Genomic DNA, 23,104 nt, shown 5'->3' with positions numbered 1-23,104 from the left:
GGGAGGGGGACAAATTACTGGAGAAGTGGTTGGAGGAATCGAAAGAGCACAAAAGTTACTTCCAACAGCATTTGATAACAAAAGCTCTCACACCAAACAATCCCGGTTTTATGAGTTTGAGGGCACATTGCTGAAATGTTTTAAAATTTTCTTCCTAAACAAGGGAATTTTCATCGCATAAACCACTCTTTTTAAGCACTTCTGTGTCAACAATGCGAAAGCTCTGGCACTTTCTTGGAATTTCCTTTAAGAATGTTAAAAAGAACTTCTGACTTTTGACTTCTTTCAATGCACTTTCTTGTAAAATACTCCCCTCAGAGTCACATACATTTACAAAAAAAAAAAAAAACACATAAATAAATTAACACGATTCCCACCCAGACTTAGGGAAATCCTTAAGATCTAAACACTCCTTTCGTCCATCCTGTGACGAAATATCAGTTGTCATGTGTCCTAATATAGGGAAATTCTTTGGTTGGACATTTAAATCTCACAGACGGAGAATCCCACGAGACGGCTTTATCCGGAATTGGCTCCATGATGTTGTTCCACAGGGATGTTCCTGCCCATCTGAAAGCAATATAAAAGCTTCACTTATTGATCGTCTTGGATGAAAAAATGTGTAGGGCTGCTCATTGGGAAACTTTTAGACAAATTTTAGAGAAAGAAGAATTTTTCGATTATAAAAATTCCGGTGATCACCAGTGAGAATTTTTTCACCTCAAGACTAAAAACACCTTTTTAATCTTGCCCAGAGCTTTCGGTCCGGACATGGACCTTCTTCAGTGGTCGACTAAGACTATGTTTTTGTGATTTCTTGAGGATTCGTTCACTTTGTGGGAATTAAGGGTAAACATCACAGCAGGAAAAAATCAGTTGGGAAGGTTTGTATGGAATAAATATTTCACAATTTTCTAAATTTTTTTTTAAAATTTTTCTTTCTGCAAAGACGCTTTCAGTGACGTGTTTGGCGCTTTTACTTACAATTTTTCTTTTGATTTTTTTTTTGAATTTTTTTTTTAATTTTGAAGAATTTTTCTCGCGATTTTGAGCACATCGTGAAGCTTTTTATTTTGATTCTTTTACAATAACGTGAAGGTCGACGTCAAGACCGTTCTAAAACCGTGCTATACTTGAAAATCCTTAGCACCGTTCTCATGATATCACACTTTAAATTTTTGTTTTTGAAAAACTTCTCCCCTCCACGCCACTGAGAACAAATTAGACTTTTTAGAAGTACAGTAGAGTCCCGCTATAAGCCATCGCTCTATAGTCCACAATTTATCGACAGTTGATTTCAAAACACTGATTTTAAGTTAGGTTATATTTTTTAGTACGCGATATAAAATATTGTCATAATTATTTGGCAAATTTTATTGAGTAGTTGTGATAATTGTGATCCATAATGAAGAGAGCGAGGACAAGTACCACAATCACCAAGAAAGTCGAAGCCGTCGAGCAATCTCAATACTAAAAGTCGTTGATAATTTTAAAAAATTATATGGACTATAGTGCGACGCAAGTGTCAAATCTGGAACCAAATATGGACTATAGCGAGACTCTACTGTATTCGGAAAAGATGACAAAATCAAAGGATTTAATCAGTATTTAGCATTTAAATTCTCCAGTAGGGTAGAGTGGGGCAGTTCAATGAACACCCAGCGAGCACGAAATGCTAACTGATTTCAATTCAGCTTTCAGCTTAATTCTGCTAACTTTAAAACGATAGTAGCGAAGCAGTCTCATTTCCATTTCGTTAGCACTTTTTGTTCGAGAACTGCTGACCAGTCAGCATATTATTGCTAATCCATTCACCAAAAATATGCAGACAACGCTGTTTTTTTTCAGTTAACTGTGCTCGATGGGTACTGAGTTAGATTTTCAAACAGTTTCGTAGAACACTGAGAAAAAAACGGGGGTGCGATTTACTTTTTTTCCTCATAACTTTAACACTTTTTAAGTGTAAAAATATATCAACATTTTTTAATGTTAATTTTACATCTTTTTAATGGTAAAATTAATATGGAAAAGGGCAACTTTAACCCCTGATACACCTAAAAAGCATAATATTTACACCAATTTCGGATCAATACTACAGGGTAAAATAAACATTTCCGAATGTTAATTTAACTTTTTCGGATTTCTCTCAGTGAACTATGTTAAATAAAAACAAAATCATCATTAGCTTCGTACAGTAATAACCTTTCGAAGAGACAAAGCCACGCCAAAGCTACCAAAGCTAACCAAACCTACTCGAAAATTTACCGGAAGCCTAAAGTGCAAGTTCACGTACTCGCCGCTTTAGCGCACACTGTTCTGCCATTTCGAACTTCGGTATTCTTGACATTTCAATCGTTTGCTTACTTTTTTGTAACTTGTGTGTTTAAACTGTTTAAATTAGTTTAAACTTTCGAACTTCCAATGGGTTTTTAGGTAAGTTTTCTCTGATCTTCGAATCGGTAAAGGAAAAACCTCAATCGGAGAGAGCTCTCAAATCGGGAAGGTTATTACTGCACGAAAGGATTATTTCCTCGATTTTAAAATGTAAAAAAAATCTAAAATACTAAAATTAATTCGAATATAAAAAGCTTAGTATTTGTGTCAAGGCTCAAAACTACCATTTTTTACACAAAAGAAACGGCTAATTTTGTACGTTGGGGTAGATGTTACCCCTTAAGGACTTATTTTTTTCGTCTAATAATTTTATAAGAACATTTTGAAGTACAGAATTTTTGAAATATTAAATAAAGTTAATATATTCGGACTTAAATGAATAATTTAAAAAAAATTAAAGCTATTTGATGATTTTTATTTTAAAAATTATCTTTTAAGGAATCTGTTTTTCATCTTAAATTTAACTTAGAATTTTCTGAAATGTTGTAAAATTATTGAACGCAAAAAATCATCTCTATCAGACATTTCCTGTCCTTCCTGGCTAACACATTAAGCACTTATTAAAAACTTACTGACTTTTTAACTTAATGACTTAACTTTAAGGAGTTGTACAACATTCAACTAATTAAAAAAAAAATGAATATGAGATAAACGTCAGCGCTTTGTGGCGAATAGCAAAACTAATATGGCATGACTCAGCCTTTACACCAAGCACTTAATTAAGTCCTTTGTAAAAGCACTTAATTAAGTAGTTTGTATTAAGGACATAAAGAGTATTCTACTAAGTACTTAATTAAGGACGTTTGAGTAAGAACTTTTGAAGTATTTACCCTAATGCTCATAAAATGCATATTAATGTCCTCATATTTTTTTTATTTCTCCAAATTAAAATGACACTTTTGACTAATTTTATTTGCTTACTCATTTACCACTTTTTGCCATTCGGCAAAAAAAACCTTAACTAACTACCAAATAAGTGCCTATTAAGGACTTATTTTATACAATTTGATAAAGTTCTTTTTTTAAGAGCATGGACATGACATTGCCCTAGTAACAGCTTACCTTGTGTTAGCCGGGTTATTAAAAATGAATTTAGTAAAATTGCCTTCAAAACATAGTTCTGATGGGCTTAGAGAGGTGTTAGGGGAAAAACGAGAAAAGATTCTCCTTAACAATATAGACTTACGAAGGTGTCACCGAAGAACGGAAGCTGATATCTCTTACCGTTTAGCCTATAGATCGAATAAACACATCCGATCAATAAATAAAAATTTTCGAACAGAATAAGTAATTTTTTACCGATTTATTGACGATTGATTCCAGTGTAGGGTAAAGTGGTACAAGTTGGACAGTGGTACAAGTTGGACAATGGTACTATTTGGACAGGGCTTTTTGTCTTGATAAATTTAGTACTTCATTTTTATTTGTATATTTTTAATGCTTTAGTTTTATAATTTGGTTCCTTGTGCATAAGAACGAATTTTGTACTGTATTAATCAAGAAAAAAGCCATGTCCAACTTGTACCGGCGAATTGTCCAACTTGTAACGCTAATTCCAAATTATATCACTTTTCCCTAGGTAGGTTGAAAATTTCAAGACCTTTCCAAAAAATCCAAATTTAATCAAATTGATTAAGTAACAGACTTTAGAAAGAAATTCAGCTTTAACCTTTGAAAATTCGACTGCCTCTAAAACATAACCGAAAATCTTTTGGAATTGTTTTTGAAAAAAACCCAGAAAAACATGATTTTGAGAAGGAATGGTAAAAAAGAAAAAACATGGGGGGGTCATCGAAGACTGCAAGTTGATATCTCTTGCCGTTTATGTCCCGGAACGGTGACAAGTTGAAAAAAGCTGATTATATACTGCTCCCTCGTTAAATTCGAGAAAACAGAAAAAATATTTCGTAAAAATGCTCGGAAATGTTTGTGAAGTTCTATGGAGGACTTACGAAATGCTCGTAAATTGTATAACCCACTAGAAAGTTCGTTAAATGTTTGTACTTTTTTACAATCATTCGTAACACGATTACTTAACGGGAATTTTTTTTCTTTAACAAACATTCGTTCTTAAATGTTCGTAAACAAATAGAAAATGTTCATAAAATTTTGTAATTTGTTCGTAATGTTTTGTCAAACAAATAAAAATACACGAACAAAAGTTTGTAAACGAACAAAAAATGCTCGTTAACTCAAACTTTTACGAACTCATTTTGTGAATTAAACGATTTACGAAAAATTTTACGAAATATTCTTTTCTGTGCAATTACACAATATTTTCCAGTTTTGTGCAGAGTGGTAATATGGAACCCCTTTATGACCCTTTACCAAGACCTTTCCAAAGATTCAAAATTTAACCCAATCGGTTGACAAATACCTTCACTAGAGCTTTTTTTAATCTTTAACCTTGAAAAATCGGTTTAATGTTTATTTCAGGGGTTTTTCGTTTTTTCGTGCACGGAAATAAATTTTAAATTATTAAATTGTGTAACAAACCCCTTGAATATCTTAGACAGTTACACAATAGCAGTTACTTTAATCATTTTCAAATAACCCGAATTTATATTCGTATGGTAATTGTGTTTATCATACGGAATGGTTTTCAAAATTCAATTTCAGAACTATTATTTTCCCAATGAATTAGAATTTCTGCAGTTGAATGAGCAGCCCTTCTTGGCAATGTAAATATACTCACGCGTGAGCTTTCTGACTCATGTGAAAGCAATCGAATGCCAGGAGGGAGTAGTCAGTTTTCTCATCCTTTGTCTTTATCTATTTGGCCAGAAGAGATAAAATTCAAATTGAATTGTGGATAGAATGACGAAAAAGGATAAAAAAAAGGAAGAATTTTGAACTAAACTCACTGAGAGATTGAGACTAAATGGTTGGTAGACAACGGCAAACTCCTGCAATCCCTTAAATTCATCATATTGGGCAACTTCAGCTTCGGCTTTAATAAACTCCTGCTGAATATTGTGTAGTCTCCGACGGAGTTGGTCTGTCTGATTGTACAGTCTACCCTCCCAGCATGAGCACTCAATGTGATGCATCAGACGACACTGTTCAGGCTTGGGCTTCAATCCCACAACTTTGTCCACTGATGGAACGGAAACAATATTCACAAATGTTCTGCAGGGCATTTACATAATGCATTTTACCATGTGAATGTTGAAAACTTATTTTAAAATATTTCATTCGCATCTATATATCATGTACATTGCACCTTTTTTTTACCTTGGCATATTGTCACGGATGTACCGCAGGGTTTTTAGTAGGCTCACCCGATGTTTCCTTGGAAGGGACTCTGGATCATCCCATGTACATACAAAAGAGCAAATATCATTGCCACCTGCAACAAACCATTCATATTAAATTACATTTGAAAATTAAAGACTTTCGTTAAAAAAAAGTTTTAATCCTTTAACAATTTTAAGTTAATTTAAGTGAAAAAAAAAGGAATGGCGAAGCATCCGAAACTTTGCAAAGTGCTCGAACTCGTGAATTAGACGCTACACCTCAAAAGTATTTCAGCATCATTTACTGTTTATCGATTAAAAACCAATTTAAACTGATTCACAAATCGCCCGAAAGGTCGCCCAAAATTACTTACCGTTTCATAACCGGTTCACGACCGATTTGAACCGATTTATAAATCACACAAATATTGCCTAAAATACACCTCCGGAGGAATGTAATTGAATTTCAGATAAAAATTAGTTATCGGTTATGAACGGCTACATTACCTGTTGAAAATCGAGTTCAGTTTTACCTGAAATTCCAAGGCCTTTCCAACGAACACAAATATAATACCATTCGGTTGAGAAATACTCTCTCTAGAGCAGAGGTGTGCAAGAAACCGTTGAAACCGAATTAACCTCAATAAGTTTGTTACAGTAGCGTTTTGACCATTGACGTACATGTTTCATTTGACGTTAATTCGGTTCCAACGGTTTCTTGCACACCTCTGCTCTAGAGCCTTGTTAATCTTTGACCTTGAAAAACCGTAGGAATGATTCAACGGTTATTTTCGTATAAAGACGAAATGTCCGCATGAGTATTCTCTAAAAGATATCAAAAAACGAGAAAAATCTCGCGACACGTTTTGGAGTTTTTTTAGGGGCATATTAATGATCCCAGGGTTCAAAACCTCTACCTCTAACCGTTTGGGCTCTAGGCGTGATATCGGCCGGACAGACAGACAGACAGACAGACAGACAGAAACACAGATCGACAAACGGCGGGAAATCATTTTTCAGAAATAGTCTGAAACGTGGAGGAGAACATAGGTTCCCGGAGGATGGAAGATGGAAATTTTTTGTAATTGTCTTTTAAAGTTTTTGCTGCTCGAACTCAAAGAGAAAACAGTTATATAATCGACTTTCTTCCCACTTGTGACACGACTAGGGCCAAATGGTATGAGATATCGACTTCCGGTCTTCGAAGATCCCCCAAAAGTTAACATTATCTAGGACAGTATTTTTTTCTTCCCCCCCCCAATCACCCCCCCCCCAACCAAAACCATGTTCACGCCTTTAGACAGCTATGATTGAAAATCATTTCGATATCGAATTTTCGAAGATCAAAGTTTAACCACTTCGGAGGGAATATTTTTCAACCGATTTCTTTAAAATTAGATTTTTTGGAAAGATTTTGAAATTTTCAACCAGACTTCATCGGACTTAATCACAGCGAACGGACTGGGCTTTTCTACATGGTCATTGCTTTTTTACGCTTTCGTTGTTTCTTTAAGCGTAGAATATATATATTTACAAAATCACATGTAAATATAAATATTTACAAAATCCAATACAATTTTTGCTCTTATTTAATATTTTTTACGTTCTATGAGACAATATTCTTTAAAATGAAAATGATATTTTAGTAAAATTGGCCAAATATGAATTGCTCTCTTCTTGACAGTTCCGTATCACAGTCCGTTAACTTTCTCTATTTAAATTCTGTGTTCGAACAAAATTCGAAATGTCATCGACCATACCATCGAAATCAGCTGATGCCAGGAACAAACATAACAAAGGAATTTTTACTCATACATTTTCAATTCAATTCATTTCAATTTGAAGTTTATTTGAATTGAATTGAAAATGTATGAGTAAAAATTCATTTGTTTTTTTGTAAAAACTTTTAAAATTTATTTAAAATGAGTATAGGCATTAGTGAAATGAAAGTTTAGTATAAAATACGAGGGCCCATCAAGCCCAATAAAAAGTGAAGCTATTTTTCACTTATCCTTGTAAAAATTTTGCAGATATTGCACCGCAACTTGAACAAATTTGCTCATAGTTCTTGTATTATTTTGGCGAACATTATAAAATATGCATTTTTAGATATCTTTTAATGCATAATTTCGAAATATATCAGACTGATAAGTCAATTCTCTTTAGGAGAAGACTTGCCTATAGTCTTCAGTGCCTCTATGCAAAAACGTATGGAAAAATGAAATGTCGAGTGGCCCCTGACAAACTACATGTGAATGATGTGAACTACATTGCTTTTGAAGACCTGAAAATATTTCCTGCTTTCGACATTTTATTTTGCATATACCAGAGGACGCTGCGCTCAGTGAGTGATGTATTCGAAAGCAATGAAGGCGTCATATTGACTTTGAGGCCCGCCCAGTCTGTTTCCTGTGAATCGGTCACGAGTCGGTATAATTAATGTATCTTTCTTAAATATTTTTCAAAACGATTTTTTATTCGTTTGACAGCTTGTCACACGGCTAAAGGCTAAACAGTGAGAGATATTGATGGCTATATGGACCTGATTGAGTCTGACAGCCAAAACGTAAAACAATGTAGAGAGAGAGAGAGAGAGAGATATTGACTTCCGTTCTTCGACGTTTGAATATGTTAAAAAAGAGGTAGTTAAAATGCATATTTCATTCTTGGGCACCTATGTTCGAAAACCATTTCGATATCGAATTTTCAAAGATCAAAGTTTAATCACTTTGGAGGGCCTATTTTTAACTGATTTTTGTGAAAGATCTTGAAATTTCCAACGCGTAAACCCGTTAATTTACATATTTTCATTGCAATTCTTACGCAAATTCTCGATTACCGTATTGCCTTATCTCATACTCGGTGGCACTAGGTGAAAATAGTATAAGAAAATTGAAAAAATAAAACGAAAATGCGATAAACAGTGAACAAAAAAACTGTACGATTAATTTCTCTTACAGTTTTTTTGCTCACTGTTTATCATCGAAGAGCATTTTACTGTCAATGTGATTCTGCCCTTAATCGGTAGTAAATCGGTTGTACACCCGTAAATGATTTATCTTTAACCAGTAAATTAAATTGAAGAAAATTACAAATTGTCAACAAATTTTGAAACTATAGATCATCTATTTTTCGTAAATATCATAGTTTCCGAATATCAATTTTAAATACTTTCTTTAAACTTCGAACTTCATGTTCGAATTTCGAAAATTCAATGCTTTATCATGCAAAAGCAATAATTTTTTTAGGATATTACCTACATTAACCATAACTTTCCACATATTCTCGGATAACTAAAAAGAATTTTCCATAAATCCTTTGACGGTGTTAAAGGGGTTAACTTATCGGGGTATAAAGTGAATGCCCAAAAATTACCTATACTAATTGTGAGCATTTTCCAATGCTTCTTGAAGTTCACCCGCTTATCGGACTTTATCCGGCGAATAAGGGTCCTGGCCATATAGGGCAAATCCGCAGAAACAGCCCCAATTTCCGCCACGTTGAACTGCGAGGCCCGATGGAATGGGTAAGAGTCCCCGATGGAGTAGCCAAAGAGGTTGGGATTGAAGGCACGCAGGATATTGGGGAGTGTGGTGGAATTATGCCAATTCCACTGGCCACCTATGCACCACGCCAGGCCACGGTTTTCCATAAAGAGATCCATGAAGCTGGTGGATGTGGCGCCTGTGGCGGCCGTCAGTGAGTCCCCCATGGCTGCGATAATGTCAATGTCCCCTGCAATGGAAAACACAGCCTCGGTCAGCAACTTCTTTCATGCCACGAACACACTAATCAAGGTTTCAAAGGAGGACAAGGAGTATTGCAAAACCAAGTGAAAAATTCCTCCTGGCCACCAGTTTGACCATGTTTTTTTTTCCTCGCTAAAGGCTGCAAGATGTTGCTCTCTCGAGAAATGCATTACACTGGCAAATGAACCTGATTAGAAGTCTATGGCATGGTAATTAAATTGGAGCTGGTAAATTTTTTGCGCAATTTCAGAGAGTGGAGGTGCAAGAAATGGGAGCGGTAGAGCTGGTTCTTCAGCTGTCGTGTGCTCTTGTCCAGATGGCAAACAAGGTGGTACGCACCAATAATATTCCTACTTTGGTACATTTTGCAGTACTTTTTCGATAAATTTTATAAAGTACATTGCTAATCTGTGGCATTGCTCATTTCTGGATGGCAAAATTGCGAAAGATTGCATTAAGGCAATCGAGTGCAAGGTGATTTTGAGTATGATACATTGGATTTCCATTAAAATGCTGAAAATCTGTGATTTCAGAAAATCGTAAACATTTTAGGGAAATTTTTCACTTAGGATCTTCGTACTCAAGCCACTAGGGGAAAGTACTCTCCCTTCGAACCTTATGCCTTCGAATAATGCGAATTTCTTTTGTTTTTCGCAAGAAATTTTCACTAAATTATCACGGAAATATCAACAATTGGATGATAAGCCAACTAATATTTAACAGAAATGTATAACTCTCTTAGGAAAACTAAAAGAAAATTCACATTATTCGAAGGCATGAACGTTCGAAGGGAGAGTACTTTCCCCTATTGCAAATAAAGATGATTCCATGTGGAAATATTTATTTAATATCCTGCCCAAACATGATAATGCAAAAGTAATGGCAATCCCAGCCTTACGAAATGCTCGAATTCGTGATTTAGATGATAAACCTCAAAAGTATCAATCCTACTCATAACACTGAGAAAAAAAAGAGGGTGAGATTAACCTTTTTTCCCTAGTACTTTAACACTTTTTTGGTGTGAAAATATATCACCATTTTCTAATGTTAATTTTACACCCTTTTAAGGGTAAAATTAATATGAAAAGGAGTAACTTTAACTTCTAATACACCTAAAAAGGGTAATATTTACACCGATTTCGGATCAATACTGCATTGTAAAATAAACATTTCCGGATTGTTATTTTAATTTTTTCGGATTTCTCTAAGTGAAGGAAAAACATCGCACTAATCAGTTTGAGGTTTGGAAATAGATTTTTTAACTGAGATTCTTTACGATCTCAGCTTTTGTGGTCACAGGTGAAATCCGACATCGTCAGATCGGGATCAAATTTTGGATCTGTACGTTTTAATACTCACATACAGTGGGTGCCATAAGTTTGTTACGGGCGTCTTCGACAATGAAGAATAAAAAAAAAAAAAAACAAAAATGCAAATATGTTTAAAAAATTACTTTTTATCCTAATATGTTCTATGGTTAATACTCTTTCTAATTATAATTTTGAGAAAAAATAAATTAAATTTTTAAATTAGTAAAAAAATAAATAAATCTACAGAAGTAATGCAAAATTTCATTGATCAAAAGTTTGTTGCGTTCTAACAAACAGTAGCGCCATCTCAATTTGGTTGCAGTAAATAAAATTATAGGTTATGAGTTTCTTTGTTTACATTTCTCTGAAACGCTTCATATACATTTTGATGAGATTTTCTTTAAATAAATGTAAGTTTTTTTTTAAGTAATCAGGAACATCACAATCACACCGATAGAGTTTTTTTCAGATAATAAAGAGCCAGGATGATGGCATATCGCGAATTTTCGTTTCTGGAAATATAGAACATAGTAAAGAAATACTGCAGAGAAGAAACCATGAACGACATTGCAAGATTTCATGGGAAATCACGTCAATCTGTCAATAAAGTGATAAAGTGCTATGGAGAGGAGGCCAGAGTTCATCCCAAGAAATAGTCTGGGAGACCAAGATGCACTTCTGACAGACTGGATCGTCGCATTGTCTCAATCATTGATAATAATCTCTTGAAATCATCTACAAAGATCAAAACTCGGCGCTATTATTTAAAAGAAAAATTTTCAATTTTCTAAGTTAAATAACTCTAAAATTTCCTTGTGCATCGGGATCAAATTTTAGTATGTTGTAGCTGAAGATTATACCTATCAAACAAAAAAATACTAAAGTCGATCCGTAACCCCTGACCCGAGCTATAAGGAGTCACAGTTCGAAAATTGTCCGGCCTCTTATCTCCGATTCTAATTAACATTTTGACCTAAATCTTGGTATGTGTGTTCGTCTCGATGAACACTTCCAAATATTCATCGTTCTATAAAAGTTCTAAAAGTTACCACAGGTGGCGCTGCGATAGCGTCAAAATTCATCAAAATTCAAACTCATTTTTCTCAGAAACGTCATTGTACAAGTTAGTCAAATTTTAGAGTATTGCAGTCTAAACTATGGAGTTTCCAAAAAGAGGTGTGACTTCGCTGTGGTTACAATAGAACAGGAGATATGAGGCTCAAAGTGCACAAAATTCAAAACTATTAGATATCTTCGGTTCTATTTGACCGATTTTGACGTATGAGGGCGCAAATTAAAGGTTTTGCAAAGCGTTACAAGTTTATAGAGCATTTGACTTTCAGAGGACTAACGCTATGGGCGCCACAGTCGAAAAAACTATTTTCATAACACATGACCTCAATTATCTCGACACGTACTTAACCGATCTTAATGATTACTTCGGCATAATCGTAGAGGACATTTATATCTATATTTCGTCCAAACATAATTTTTTGCGCAGACAATGCCATCTCTCAGATTTTGTCGTTTAATTGTGAAAAAAAAATGATTTTTCCCATAACAACGTTCTGAAAGCACTCAAATGCCAATTTGACTGTTTCTACTCGACCAAGACACTTAAAATAGGGTTTTAACCCTCTAAGAGTATTTCTTTATATCTTCGAAAAAAAAAGATGTAAGAAAATGTTTTCTAGGGTAATTATGATCATTATGATCCAATAAAGTAGAAAAAATCATCCATTCTTCATTATCTCTTTTAGTTTAGGCGCTAGGTGAGAAAAAAAAATTGAAACTCTCTTTGCTTCTAAAATTCACATTTTTAGTTTTTTCAAATTTTTTAAATAAAATACACAAAGTAAAACGACATATCTCTCAGTAAAAAAGAAATTTATTTTAGTCAGATAACTTTAAATCGGTATTTTTCTTGAAATCGAAATAAGTATATTTGCACAAATATTTTTTGTTGCTTTTTCTCTGGCCCTTCACACAAAACTAGAAATAAGAACTAAACTAAGAGTCAAGATGTGTTTAAACTTTAAAAAGATGTTAGTAAGACTATTACCGAAGACACTATAGCACTTTTAAATAAATAAAAACTTTGTAATCGCAGTAAATGTGATTTTTGTGAAGACCGTCTTGAGACGGCCTTACCCGATAAAGGGTTAAATGGAAAGTCTCACATAATACAACAATTCTTTGATATAGTTGAAGTTCATCAAATGAACACTTGGGGCGCTCTGGTCGAAAAAACGAGTTCAGAAACAAACAACGTCGATCATCTCGGCTTCTGATTAATCGATGAGATCAAGTTCTACGGCAAAATTATAGAGAACATTCTGGTCTACATTTCACCTATATATCACTTTTCTGTCAGTCCATCCAAATCCTTGATATTTTGGTTTAACCCTTTAAGGACTATTGAAACACCGGTGTCCCATAAAGAAAATAATTTTTCCTGACTAACTAAAGTTATTTTATTTTTATGTCTGTATATAATTGTAAAGTAGAAGGTTGAAGGAATCTAGAATATTTTTTGCAAGTCTGTAGCTATTTGCTATGTAGTAAATATTTAAGCTCAAAAATGGCGAATTTTTGAATTCTCAAATTCATAATTGATTTTATTTATTTTTTATACTTCCAATTTTTTTAAGCAAAACCCTTCTGGCAATAAAAACAACAATACTCATACGTAATATTTTTCATTAAAGCGAAAAATAATATTCATTGGTATTGTCAGAAAAATTACTTAAATTTTTGGGCTATTTTTGGGCTATTTTTGTCCCTATCGTTCATAGAAGCACAAAATACACCGAATCAGACTCTGTTGGACTTTCCAAGGTTAGATGTAAGACTTATCATTAATTTTATTTCTGAGTTTAATTTTTATTGTTGATTTTCAGTCCGTAAAGTGTCTCGTCGTTAAAGGGTTAAATACAAAATTTGCCTAATTTCACGAATTTGATTCAAGATAACTGAATGGCGTCCCCCAACTTCAGCTCTAAAACGAATTTGCATGCATTCCGAGTTAGGCTAACTCGGACATTCCCATGATCATGAATGAAGCTGACCTATTTTTTTAACCAAAGGGATATGGGAAAATATGAAGTATTCGAAGGCAGAGTGTGTCTGTGTATGAAGCCAGAAAGTTCTCCCATAATCTGTAAAAAGAACCCTGTAAAATTTGTACTAAGTAGTATATTGCTTCTCCCTTAAAATAAGCTTCTTACAGTGTATTTCTATGTCTCACCTGGTCTAAGTTTGTGAACACTTGTAGGTGGTTTTCCGCTACGTCCGAATGTGGTGTCGCAGGGAAATTTCGTTAGTGGCTGCTGGAGATATCTTCCGGTATTTCTGAGGCCAGTCTGTCCAACCAGGCGGAAGGTCATGTTGCGAAAGGAGTGAAATAGTGGTCGGATGATGAGATTATCAAGTGGCGAGGAGCCTGTTATTATCCGACTCTCGCCACAAGCGAAAGTTTGCATGAAAAATATGGCAAAGAAGACTATTTCGAGGGAGTTCTTTGTCATTTTCTTCCTCTGGCACATTTTAAATCCCACGAGTCACTTCCTTCATCTCACAGTTTGAGGCACATCACAGATTACTCCACACGCTGAACTTTGTCATCACTGCAAGGTATATTTTGAGAAAGAGTTGTTAAACTTTGTCTTTCAGAGAAAAGCTAATCTCTTAGGGAACTTCCATAAATCAGCTAATTTCTGTTGCATCTTCAAATGTGCCAAAGGTCACCGATTAAAAAAAAAACGGCTATAGCCTCTCTTCCATCAAAATCGCGGATGTTGCTCTTTAAACAAACACCAAAAACAACAGTTTTTTTTTGTAATAAAGCGGGGAAATTTGCAAGAGTGGGATGGATGTGGAAAAATGTCGAGAAAGTATCTGAGCCTCCCTATTATCGTAATATTGAAATGATCTTGACGTGATTATGCAATTGGAAGTTATTTATTATGATAAAGAGGAACAATTTAGTTGGGATGGTAAGAAAACCTCAAAGCACAATGCATAAATTCCAATATTTTTCCCACAATTACTCATTAATTTTCTTCTCCAGAAACACTTTGTACATAGAAGAAATGGCAAAAGGTTGTCCAATTTCAATTGTTTCAATTCCTACCAATTCCTAAAGTCGTTAAATTTGATTGGTATTCACCAGTAATTATTTTATGTGGCCTCTGTGGAAGTGTTTGGAAAACCAATTTGGCTATCAAAACCAAGGGGATATTCAATTGCAAAAACAAGGACAGTGGATGATTTTCAAATGCTCTAGCTTTCTTTTTTTTTTATTCATTTTAAAAATTGTCATTAAATAGTTCAAACTTGTCAGTTATTAATGCAAATCGACAGATCGACAGATCGAGTCGATCAGTCTCTATATAAGTGGCAGACTTGTTTATCTCCTGCTTTTCAAATTAGGATAATTACATGAAACAAATTAACTATCCCTTTCTTTGCCAAAAGCATTGCCACGCTTTTTCGCACTCTTCTTCTTCTCATAAACATCACAACGAATTAAATTTAAATTTCAATGTGACACTTTATCGTTCAACATCGTAAGTATCGTATCTGCATTCATTTAATGTACATTTCATACAATCACGATAACAGTCTACGCAACCGAAGATACTCTATACAGAGTTGTAATTGCAGCTGCCTTACTAATACCGGTCTCACCGGAAAAACGATAGAAGGCCTATGAACTAGAGTTTCTAAGACGTAAAAATCTCCTATCAATTTATTTTTTTTATTGCAATATTTTCTTTTGATCATCTCAACAATTTGTGATATTCAACCTCAATAATTGGAAAAAAGGTCAAGTTTTTACGGTGTCAATAAAGATTTATAGGGGCTGTATTATTTTGCTATTGAGGTTTGATTTCTATAAAAAACCTTGTATTTTTTGGAGAAGATTGCTAGTGCTTCTATCGTGAATTTGTATCTGTACTCCAGTAGATCCCAGTTACTCTTTGCGGACGGTTCACTTAGAACGTAGCTAAAGCTACCTAACTAAATTTGCTGAATTTAAAGTGACACTCGAGGTTAGTTATCTTTGGGGTTTAGTCAAAGCCTGTCGATAGCAGTGATTAGTTTAATTAAGCCTTGTAGTGACAGCAGGATATTGTATTCATTTTCTCCAAAATTCTTCGAAGGATTGTTGGCCAAAGCTTGGTAAGTGAGGACGAATGTTAAAGACAGGGCAGTTTGTGAAAAGATCCTTTTTGTTATACTTGCTACAGTCGAGTTCCTCAAATTTGAACTCCTCAAATTTGAACGACGGTTGAGTTCAAAATGTAAAATTTAAGGTTTTGTGAAGAAAGTTTTGCGTGAAGTTTGAATTAGAACCATTTTTCTCTGGTGTTTTCTCAATATTATCGTATTATATTAACTTCCGCAACAAATTCCATTTATTTCACAATAAATTACACTGATATATTCTCTAAAATTGTTTATCTTAATTTAGGGAAGGTGCATTTCATATGAATTCCGTTACATTTTTGAAAATATCATTCAAATTTGAGGAGTGAGAAATGTCATCTATATCCCCCAAAATTTTCAAATTTGAGGAACTCTACTGTATTTGGTCATCCGGTCTTCGGTGACCCCCTACAAGTCAACATTCTCTAGCGAAGCAACTTACCCAAATTATCCCCACTCCTTTTATTCCCACCAAAAATATGTTTTTTGGCTTTTCTTAAAATTGGCTTTAGCGATTTCGTTTATTTTTGGATATGTTTTGGAGGTAATCCAGCTGAACGTGTAGAAGTCGACACTTATCGTTAAAAAATCGCCATTTTGGATTATTCAGGGCTGAAGTTCAACCACTCTGGGAGCCTAGTTTCTAATGGCTTTAGTTAAATTTGGATTTTTTTGAAAGGTCTTATGATTCTAAACCCGACTGCATCGATCACAATAGGTTATGGATCAGGAAAGTAACGGCAATACCATTATTTTAAAAATACTGTTTTTCGCATTTTTTCAGTCTTTTGACCCATATAAAATCCAAACGCTAAGTAATATCGACTTATGGATTTCTATGACCTTCTTAAAATGACATAATCTCGAAACTAATCTTTCTTTTTTCCTCAACATTTTTTTTTATATTTTTGTCAAAATTGGAAAAAGTTGTTCAATGATTTACGGATATAATTTGTTGTTAGTGCAGCTGAACATTTCGTTCTTAGATACCTTTCACCGGTTAAATCACTCGATTTGGCGAGATATTAATTATTATAGGGTCAGAGGAACACCTTTTCGACAGGGAACCCTATTGACACTTTTGTCAAAATATTGAAATTTATTTAATGTATCTAATAAAATGTAAGTAATATGGCGTTTTTTTCATTAATCTACGTTTTTCGATAAGAATAGGTGTTCAAATTTCGTATTCCAGATAATATACAGAGTAGGGCGAGTAGGGTGTTAGTAGGTCCTGAGACGAGTTTTTAAAGAGTCAATAGATGTTCCTTTCACCCTACTTATAATTTCTTTATTAATATTTCTATATTAATAATATTTATTATATTTATTATTATTTCTTTTTCTATATTAATATATTTATGTATTTGCTTCAATATGGACATGAATTTCTCAGTTGAAAGTCGTTATTTAAGTACTTAGTGTCAAGACTGCGTCATTCCATATTAGTTGCATGTTCTACAATATTTTAAAATTAGGTAATTGAGTTAAGAACTTATTAAATACTTAATAACTAGTCCCCGGCGAGTGGCCTTCAACGTTGAAGCCAAGTTCTTACTTTCACATACAAATGCGTATGGGAATTTTTCTGCACTCGTGATCGTTATGCTAAATATTTAAAAAGTGAGAAGTTTTTCCATATTATAAGATAAATTTCCGTATGGAGGGATAAATATACTACATTTTTGTTTAAATAATTTATTTCCTTGGAGCACTGTGAGCTGAGTCTGAGTTCAATTTAGGAATTGGCTTCAAATAGCTCCATATAAAAAGGCCAACTTGCCAGGCGCTTGCTTAATAAGTACTTAATGTGTTAGTTGGGTACCTTAAGTTTACTACTGTGTCTGTTATTAAACCAATAGGACAATTCTGCGACCGAATGACATTGTCATATGACAAATTATTTTTATTATTTATTTTAAAAATATGAATCATATCAATCCCGCGACCTCAATAGGTATAAGCGGTTGAAAATGAATGAATCATATCTATTACTAAGTGGTTCACAGTGTTCCTTGTAATACCGGTACGATATTCGATGACCGTTAATGTTTTCCTGCTCCTGAATTTTCTAGCAAAAGTTGTCACATACCATTGTCATGTTGTTACTGCTCGAACTGAGAGAGAGAAACGGAGAGAGCAGGATCACCCCCCCCCCCCCGAAATTTCCACTTTCCACCTCCCGGGGACCACTGACAAATGTCGTCAAGCTGTTTGTTTCGGGACATGGAAACTTCGTATTTTACATGTTCGTATTGCACATTTCGTATTGCGGAAACTTCGTATTCTGTACATTTCGTATTTTACCATTTCGTATTTCACATTTCGTCTTTCATACATTTTGTACAAAAATTGAACAGGCGCTACTGATATCTTCCTAAAGCATAGAAAATTTCCCTTAGCCTGAACAGGCGCTACATAATTAGAGCTCGAACTGCGACTTTAAACTCAGACCCGAGGCGCTTAGCACCCTTATCCCCATAAAACTGCAATTCAATTATTTTATTGGTTGATATGCTTGTGTAAAAAGTATCGCAGACGAAATGTTCAATTTTTGTACAAAATGTATGAAAGACGAAATGTGAAATACGAAATGGTAAAATACGAAATGTCCTAGAATACGAAGTTTCCGCAATACGAAATGTGCAACACGAACATGTAAAATACGAAATGTAAAATACGAAGTTTCCGCAAACCCTACCGCTAAAAAACGATGTTTTGCATATTTTGATACATAAGGTTAAGTGCCCTCTAGTCTACCGGTTAAACAAACATTCAAATATTGACCACCGTTCAAATCGAGGAACCGGTCGACTTGAGAGCACTTTACCTTATTATGGATTCGTTTTCACTTGCGTTAAATTTGATTAATAATATTATGTTTTTAGCGATTGCTCAAAAACGCGTCATGCGACTTTTTTAATTTTTGGATATGTTTTTATAGACTATTATCAAATTATAATTAAATCATTCCTATTAACGGTTTTTCAAGGTCAAAGGTTACAAAGGATCTAGAGCAGAGGTGTGCAAGAAACCGTTGAAACCGAATTAACGTCAAAATAAGTTTGTATAGTAGCGTTTTGACCATTGACGTACATGTTTCATTTGACGTTAATTCGGTTTCAACAGTTTCTTCTTGCACACCTCTGATCTAGAGAGCGCATTTATCAAGCTAATGGAGTCATATCTGGGCGCGGTAGAAAGGTCTTGGAATTTGCTACAAAACTTAATGCATTCCAGTCGGTTTTGAACCGGTTCAGTACCGATTCATAACTAATTTTTGTACGAAATTCAATTAAAGTACCCCTTAGGTGTATTTTGGCACATATTTTGAGCGTTTTATAAATCGGTTCAAATCGGTTGTGAACCGGTAATATACCCGTTATGAATCTATAAGTTTTGTCCGAAAATAAATTTTATTACTCTTAAAACTATTTTTAGGGATCTTTTGAGTGATTTATGAATCGGTTTACATCAGATGGGCACCGGTAAACAGTAGATGCCTCAAAAGTACTTTTGATGTATAAAATCCGTTCAAATTAGTTGTGAATCGGTTGTGAACCGATAAGAATTTTTTGTCAGAAAATCAATTTCATTACTCTTAAAATTATTTTGCGGGGTCTTTCAAGTGATTTACAAATCGGTTTAAATCGGTTGAGAACCGGTAAACGGTAAATGATGTGAAAATACTTTTGTGGAATAGCCTCTAAGTCACGAGTCCGAGCACTTCGCAAAGCCTGGGACGCTCTGTCATCCCTTTTTTAAAAAGATCATTAAAAAGTCGCTGGTAAGAGTAGTTAGAAGCCCCTAAGGGCAAAGACGTGCTTTCAATACAATCAAATAAAATCGATTCTTCAGTAATTAAATGCCACAAATTGAAATTGGCACCTGACTTACAATCGACGCGGTGAATATTTTTCGGGAGAATATCGTAAATTGTCCAGTGAACTTTCCCAAAATCACATAAGTCCATTGTGTTGTTGGATGAGGTGCAAAATGTAAGATTACGGAGGCAAAATAAAATGATATTGGCGAGACAGTATTAAATGGCAATTGCGGCACTGCAAGTTGATCTTGTTGGTGACCGTCATTTGAGCAGTGCGGTGGTTTGACGCGCGATTTGGACGATTAAGAGACCGCCGAACAAGCCTTAGCAAACGGCTTTTACTTCCGACAAACTTCCTACTCCATGGGATTCACGGGAGGTTTGAGATAAAATAGAAATTTAAAAAAAAAATAGAGATGAAGTGAAGAAAAACTGGTTGAAATGGCTATAACACAATCTTACCACGAAAATATGTTTAAAACTTATTGAAATCCGTAAATTAAAATCTCTCTTCCAGTGCACTCAATCTTTCGAGGTTTCCAAGACAATATAATCCACTTTTTGCCTCGAGTCCATGCAACTCTTAAGTTACCACAGACTTCCCACTTTACAATCACATTTTATCCACTTCTTTAGGCACATAAATTTTGCCGAAATGTCTTCAAGTGGTCAAATACTGAAGATTTGATCTTAAACAAAATTTAAACACAGAAAAAACACCACAAATTTTTACCCTGAAGTGAACTATTGAGAAACGCGTGCTTCAGTTGGACAGTTCGTGAGGAAGAAGCTCGTCAAAGTACGACAGTCTGGACAAAATTTGCAGTGTCTGTCTCTGAGGTCTCAATATATTGGCTTCGAGAGACACAATGTTATATAATCAAACCACCAAGTGGAGTGTTTTAATATTTTCGCGGCTTCGTTTTTTCCTCCAACACTCAAAAAATATTAAAAAAAAAAAACGCTAAAAAACTCGCGAAGGTTCTTTGGAAATACAAAGAGAATACTTGCAGTAAAAGCATCGGAAAATAATAAATTGGGAACTATAAACTTCCCCAGAAATTGACACACATTGCTAAAGCAACAAATCGATAAATGAAGCTAAATTCACCTTGATTTTGAAATTATTCTCTTGAGTGACTTCACGTGGTACAATGCAATTGAATGGGGTTTTTGGTTAATTGCACGCGATGGAAGAACGAACATCACGCTTCAAGATTCACACCGAGACTGAGATTTCACGAAAGGTAACCTGGTGGTACTGGTAAGATCTCCATGGCTCGTGGTCAGGTTTTCCCGCGCGCGAGAGTCAAGTGTCTCTCACTCCAAAAAGAATGGCTGTTTACAGAGTGACTCCAAGACAAAATCTTATATCACTTGTGACTCATAAGATGCTTCCGTTTGTAGAAACTCCTACTCCACTTTGTCACCCAAAAACTGATCACGGAAGTTGCAGGGACGGAACTGCGGAGAAGATTCATCATGCCACTTGAGAAGACTTTAAGGATACCTTCTGTGGTAGGATGATAACTCTTGCTTTCACTTTCCTTAGGATTAACAATCATTATTAAGCATTATCCCTTTGTCCATAGGAACTTAGAAATTGAATCCCATATAATCTTAGAAATATTTCAATTCTCAGATAAGAGTAAGCTTAGAAATTGAAGCTTAGAGCTTTACAAACTTTAGCTAATACTCAATGGGACTAAAATCTTTTATGACATTAGGTATTTAATAAAATATGTAATATTGATATAAAATGCATATCTAAAAAGAAATTTTAATGTAGGAAAAACTAAGGCTAAAAACTGAGGACGAACATTTCTTCATTGGACAAGTACACTGAGAAAAATCCGAAAAAGTCAAAATAACATTCCGGAAATGTTAATTTTACCCTGCAGTATTGATCCGAAATCGGTGTAAATATTATGCTTTTTAGGTGTATTGTGGGTTAAAGTTACCCTTTTTTCATGTTGATTTCACCCTCAAAAGGTGTAACACTAACATTAAAAAATGTTGATATATTTTTACACCCGAATAGTCAGGGGGATGACATTAGCTCTGAAAAATGCTACCAGTTATAGTGTAATTTTTTTCGTGTTTTCATACACATTTCACGAGATATCTCCGAAAGTACGTAGGTTGCCAATTTGGGGTTTTGGTTGCCTATTCTATATTAAATTGGCTTTTATTATCTATTTGTATTATTTGCTAATTCATGCTACACTGCTGGCAATAATCATAGCTCCACTTTTTCATACTGGAAAAACTCTGGAAAAAAAATTTTTGGAAAAAAAATAATAAAAAAAGCATTTGAAGGTATTTTCAAACCGATATGAAAAATTGCCATTTGAATTTCATACTACCAGAACTGTGAGTACTGTGATAGCATCTTTATCAAAATGGCGTTTTTCGGGTGGCAATAATTATAGCTCCACTCAATAAATTTGGCTCCAGAGTATTTTTTTTTTCAATCAGTGACGGCAAATATCTTTTAGTAATTAAATTAATAAATTTATTAACCTAATTAGAATCATTTTTATAAATTTTTTCATGAATTTTGCTAAAATATTGCAAGAAAAATGTTTAACGAACAAAAATAAGGGATTAATTGAGATCTTGAAGAGGATGGAACCTGACAACCAAAAAATTTCCAAAAAAATGGGAAGATCCTATCACCTTTCAGCCGAATTTGTCCATATAGCCGACATATATACCTTTTCAACCACTCCCGGGGCTAAGAATCTTCTTTTGTTAGAGACAAAAGTGTGCAATTTTCTGTGTTACAGTCGGAAAAAACAAGTTTTCTACCGAAATTTGATGTAAAACAATGCTGACTGCTAAGTCTGATCGTGTCTTGTTGGTTTTGTTCCAAATCGGAATCCTAAGTGACTAAGGTGGTCTTCAGAATACTGGAATAAAAAATTATCAAAAAGAATCTTCTTGCAGTTAAATGCACAGATGGTGTTTTTCGTAATTTAAACTGTTTACCGGTTTAATTTTACTGTTTACCGGTTGTCAACCGATTTAAACTGATTAATAAATCATTCAGAAGATCCCTAAAAGAGAGTATTAAGAGTAATAGACCGTCTTCAGACCAGAGGTTTAGCCCAGTTCCCGAGGATCTCAAAACCTTAAACAGCAACCGATTTTAATGATTTTTCAAAATATAATAGGTCATTTGCCCTTAATAATCCAATCCTAAGCCAAATCTTCCAAAAAATATTGACTGATAAGGTATTAGAGAAGTTAAGCCATATGGCTAAGCCCTATGTCGAAAATAGACACAGGCTGATCCTCGAGAATACTCAGCTTGAAAAATTTGGCGGTAAAGGATCAGCCCAAACTATCATACACTGAGGATTTTGGATCAAGGAT

The 23,104-nt window shown here is 34.4% G+C and overlaps 1 protein-coding gene across 1 annotated transcript; it reads right to left on the bottom strand.

The window, feature by feature from the left end:
* Window positions 1-280: 280 nt before the first annotated feature.
* On the bottom strand, window positions 281-21,017 carry LOC129802308 (phospholipase B1, membrane-associated-like). The gene is made up of 7 exons (XM_055848027.1): window positions 20,189-21,017; window positions 13,937-14,315; window positions 9,006-9,365; window positions 5,629-5,743; window positions 5,259-5,523; window positions 5,090-5,166; window positions 281-570 (listed from the first exon to the last, which is right to left on the bottom strand). Exons 2-7 carry the CDS (start codon window positions 14,232-14,234, stop codon window positions 438-440), a joined length of 1,248 nt encoding a protein of 415 aa, XP_055704002.1. The 5' UTR covers window positions 14,235-14,315; window positions 20,189-21,017; the 3' UTR covers window positions 281-437.
* Between the last annotated feature and the right edge of the window lie 2,087 nt (window positions 21,018-23,104).

Source organism: Phlebotomus papatasi, chromosome 2, assembly GCF_024763615.1.
Source record: "Phlebotomus papatasi isolate M1 chromosome 2, Ppap_2.1, whole genome shotgun sequence".
Taxonomy (NCBI): Eukaryota; Metazoa; Arthropoda; class Insecta; order Diptera; family Psychodidae; genus Phlebotomus; species Phlebotomus papatasi.
This window is presented reverse-complemented; position numbering and strand designations above follow the sequence as displayed.

Bases quoted from the DNA above. Each gene is read 5' to 3' on its own strand.
- LOC129802308 (XM_055848027.1), bottom strand. From the start codon at position 14,234: ATGTGCCAGAGGAAGAAAATGACAAAGAACTCCCTCGAAATAGTCTTC. The intron at 5,744-9,005 runs GTAATTTTTGGG...GGTTTGTTGCAG, and splicing joins AATGCTCACAATTAGTATAG to GTGGCAATGATATTTGCTCT. The intron at 5,167-5,258 runs GTGAGTTTAGTT...CTGGCCAAATAG, and splicing joins CATTTAGTCTCAATCTCTCA to ATAAAGACAAAGGATGAGAA.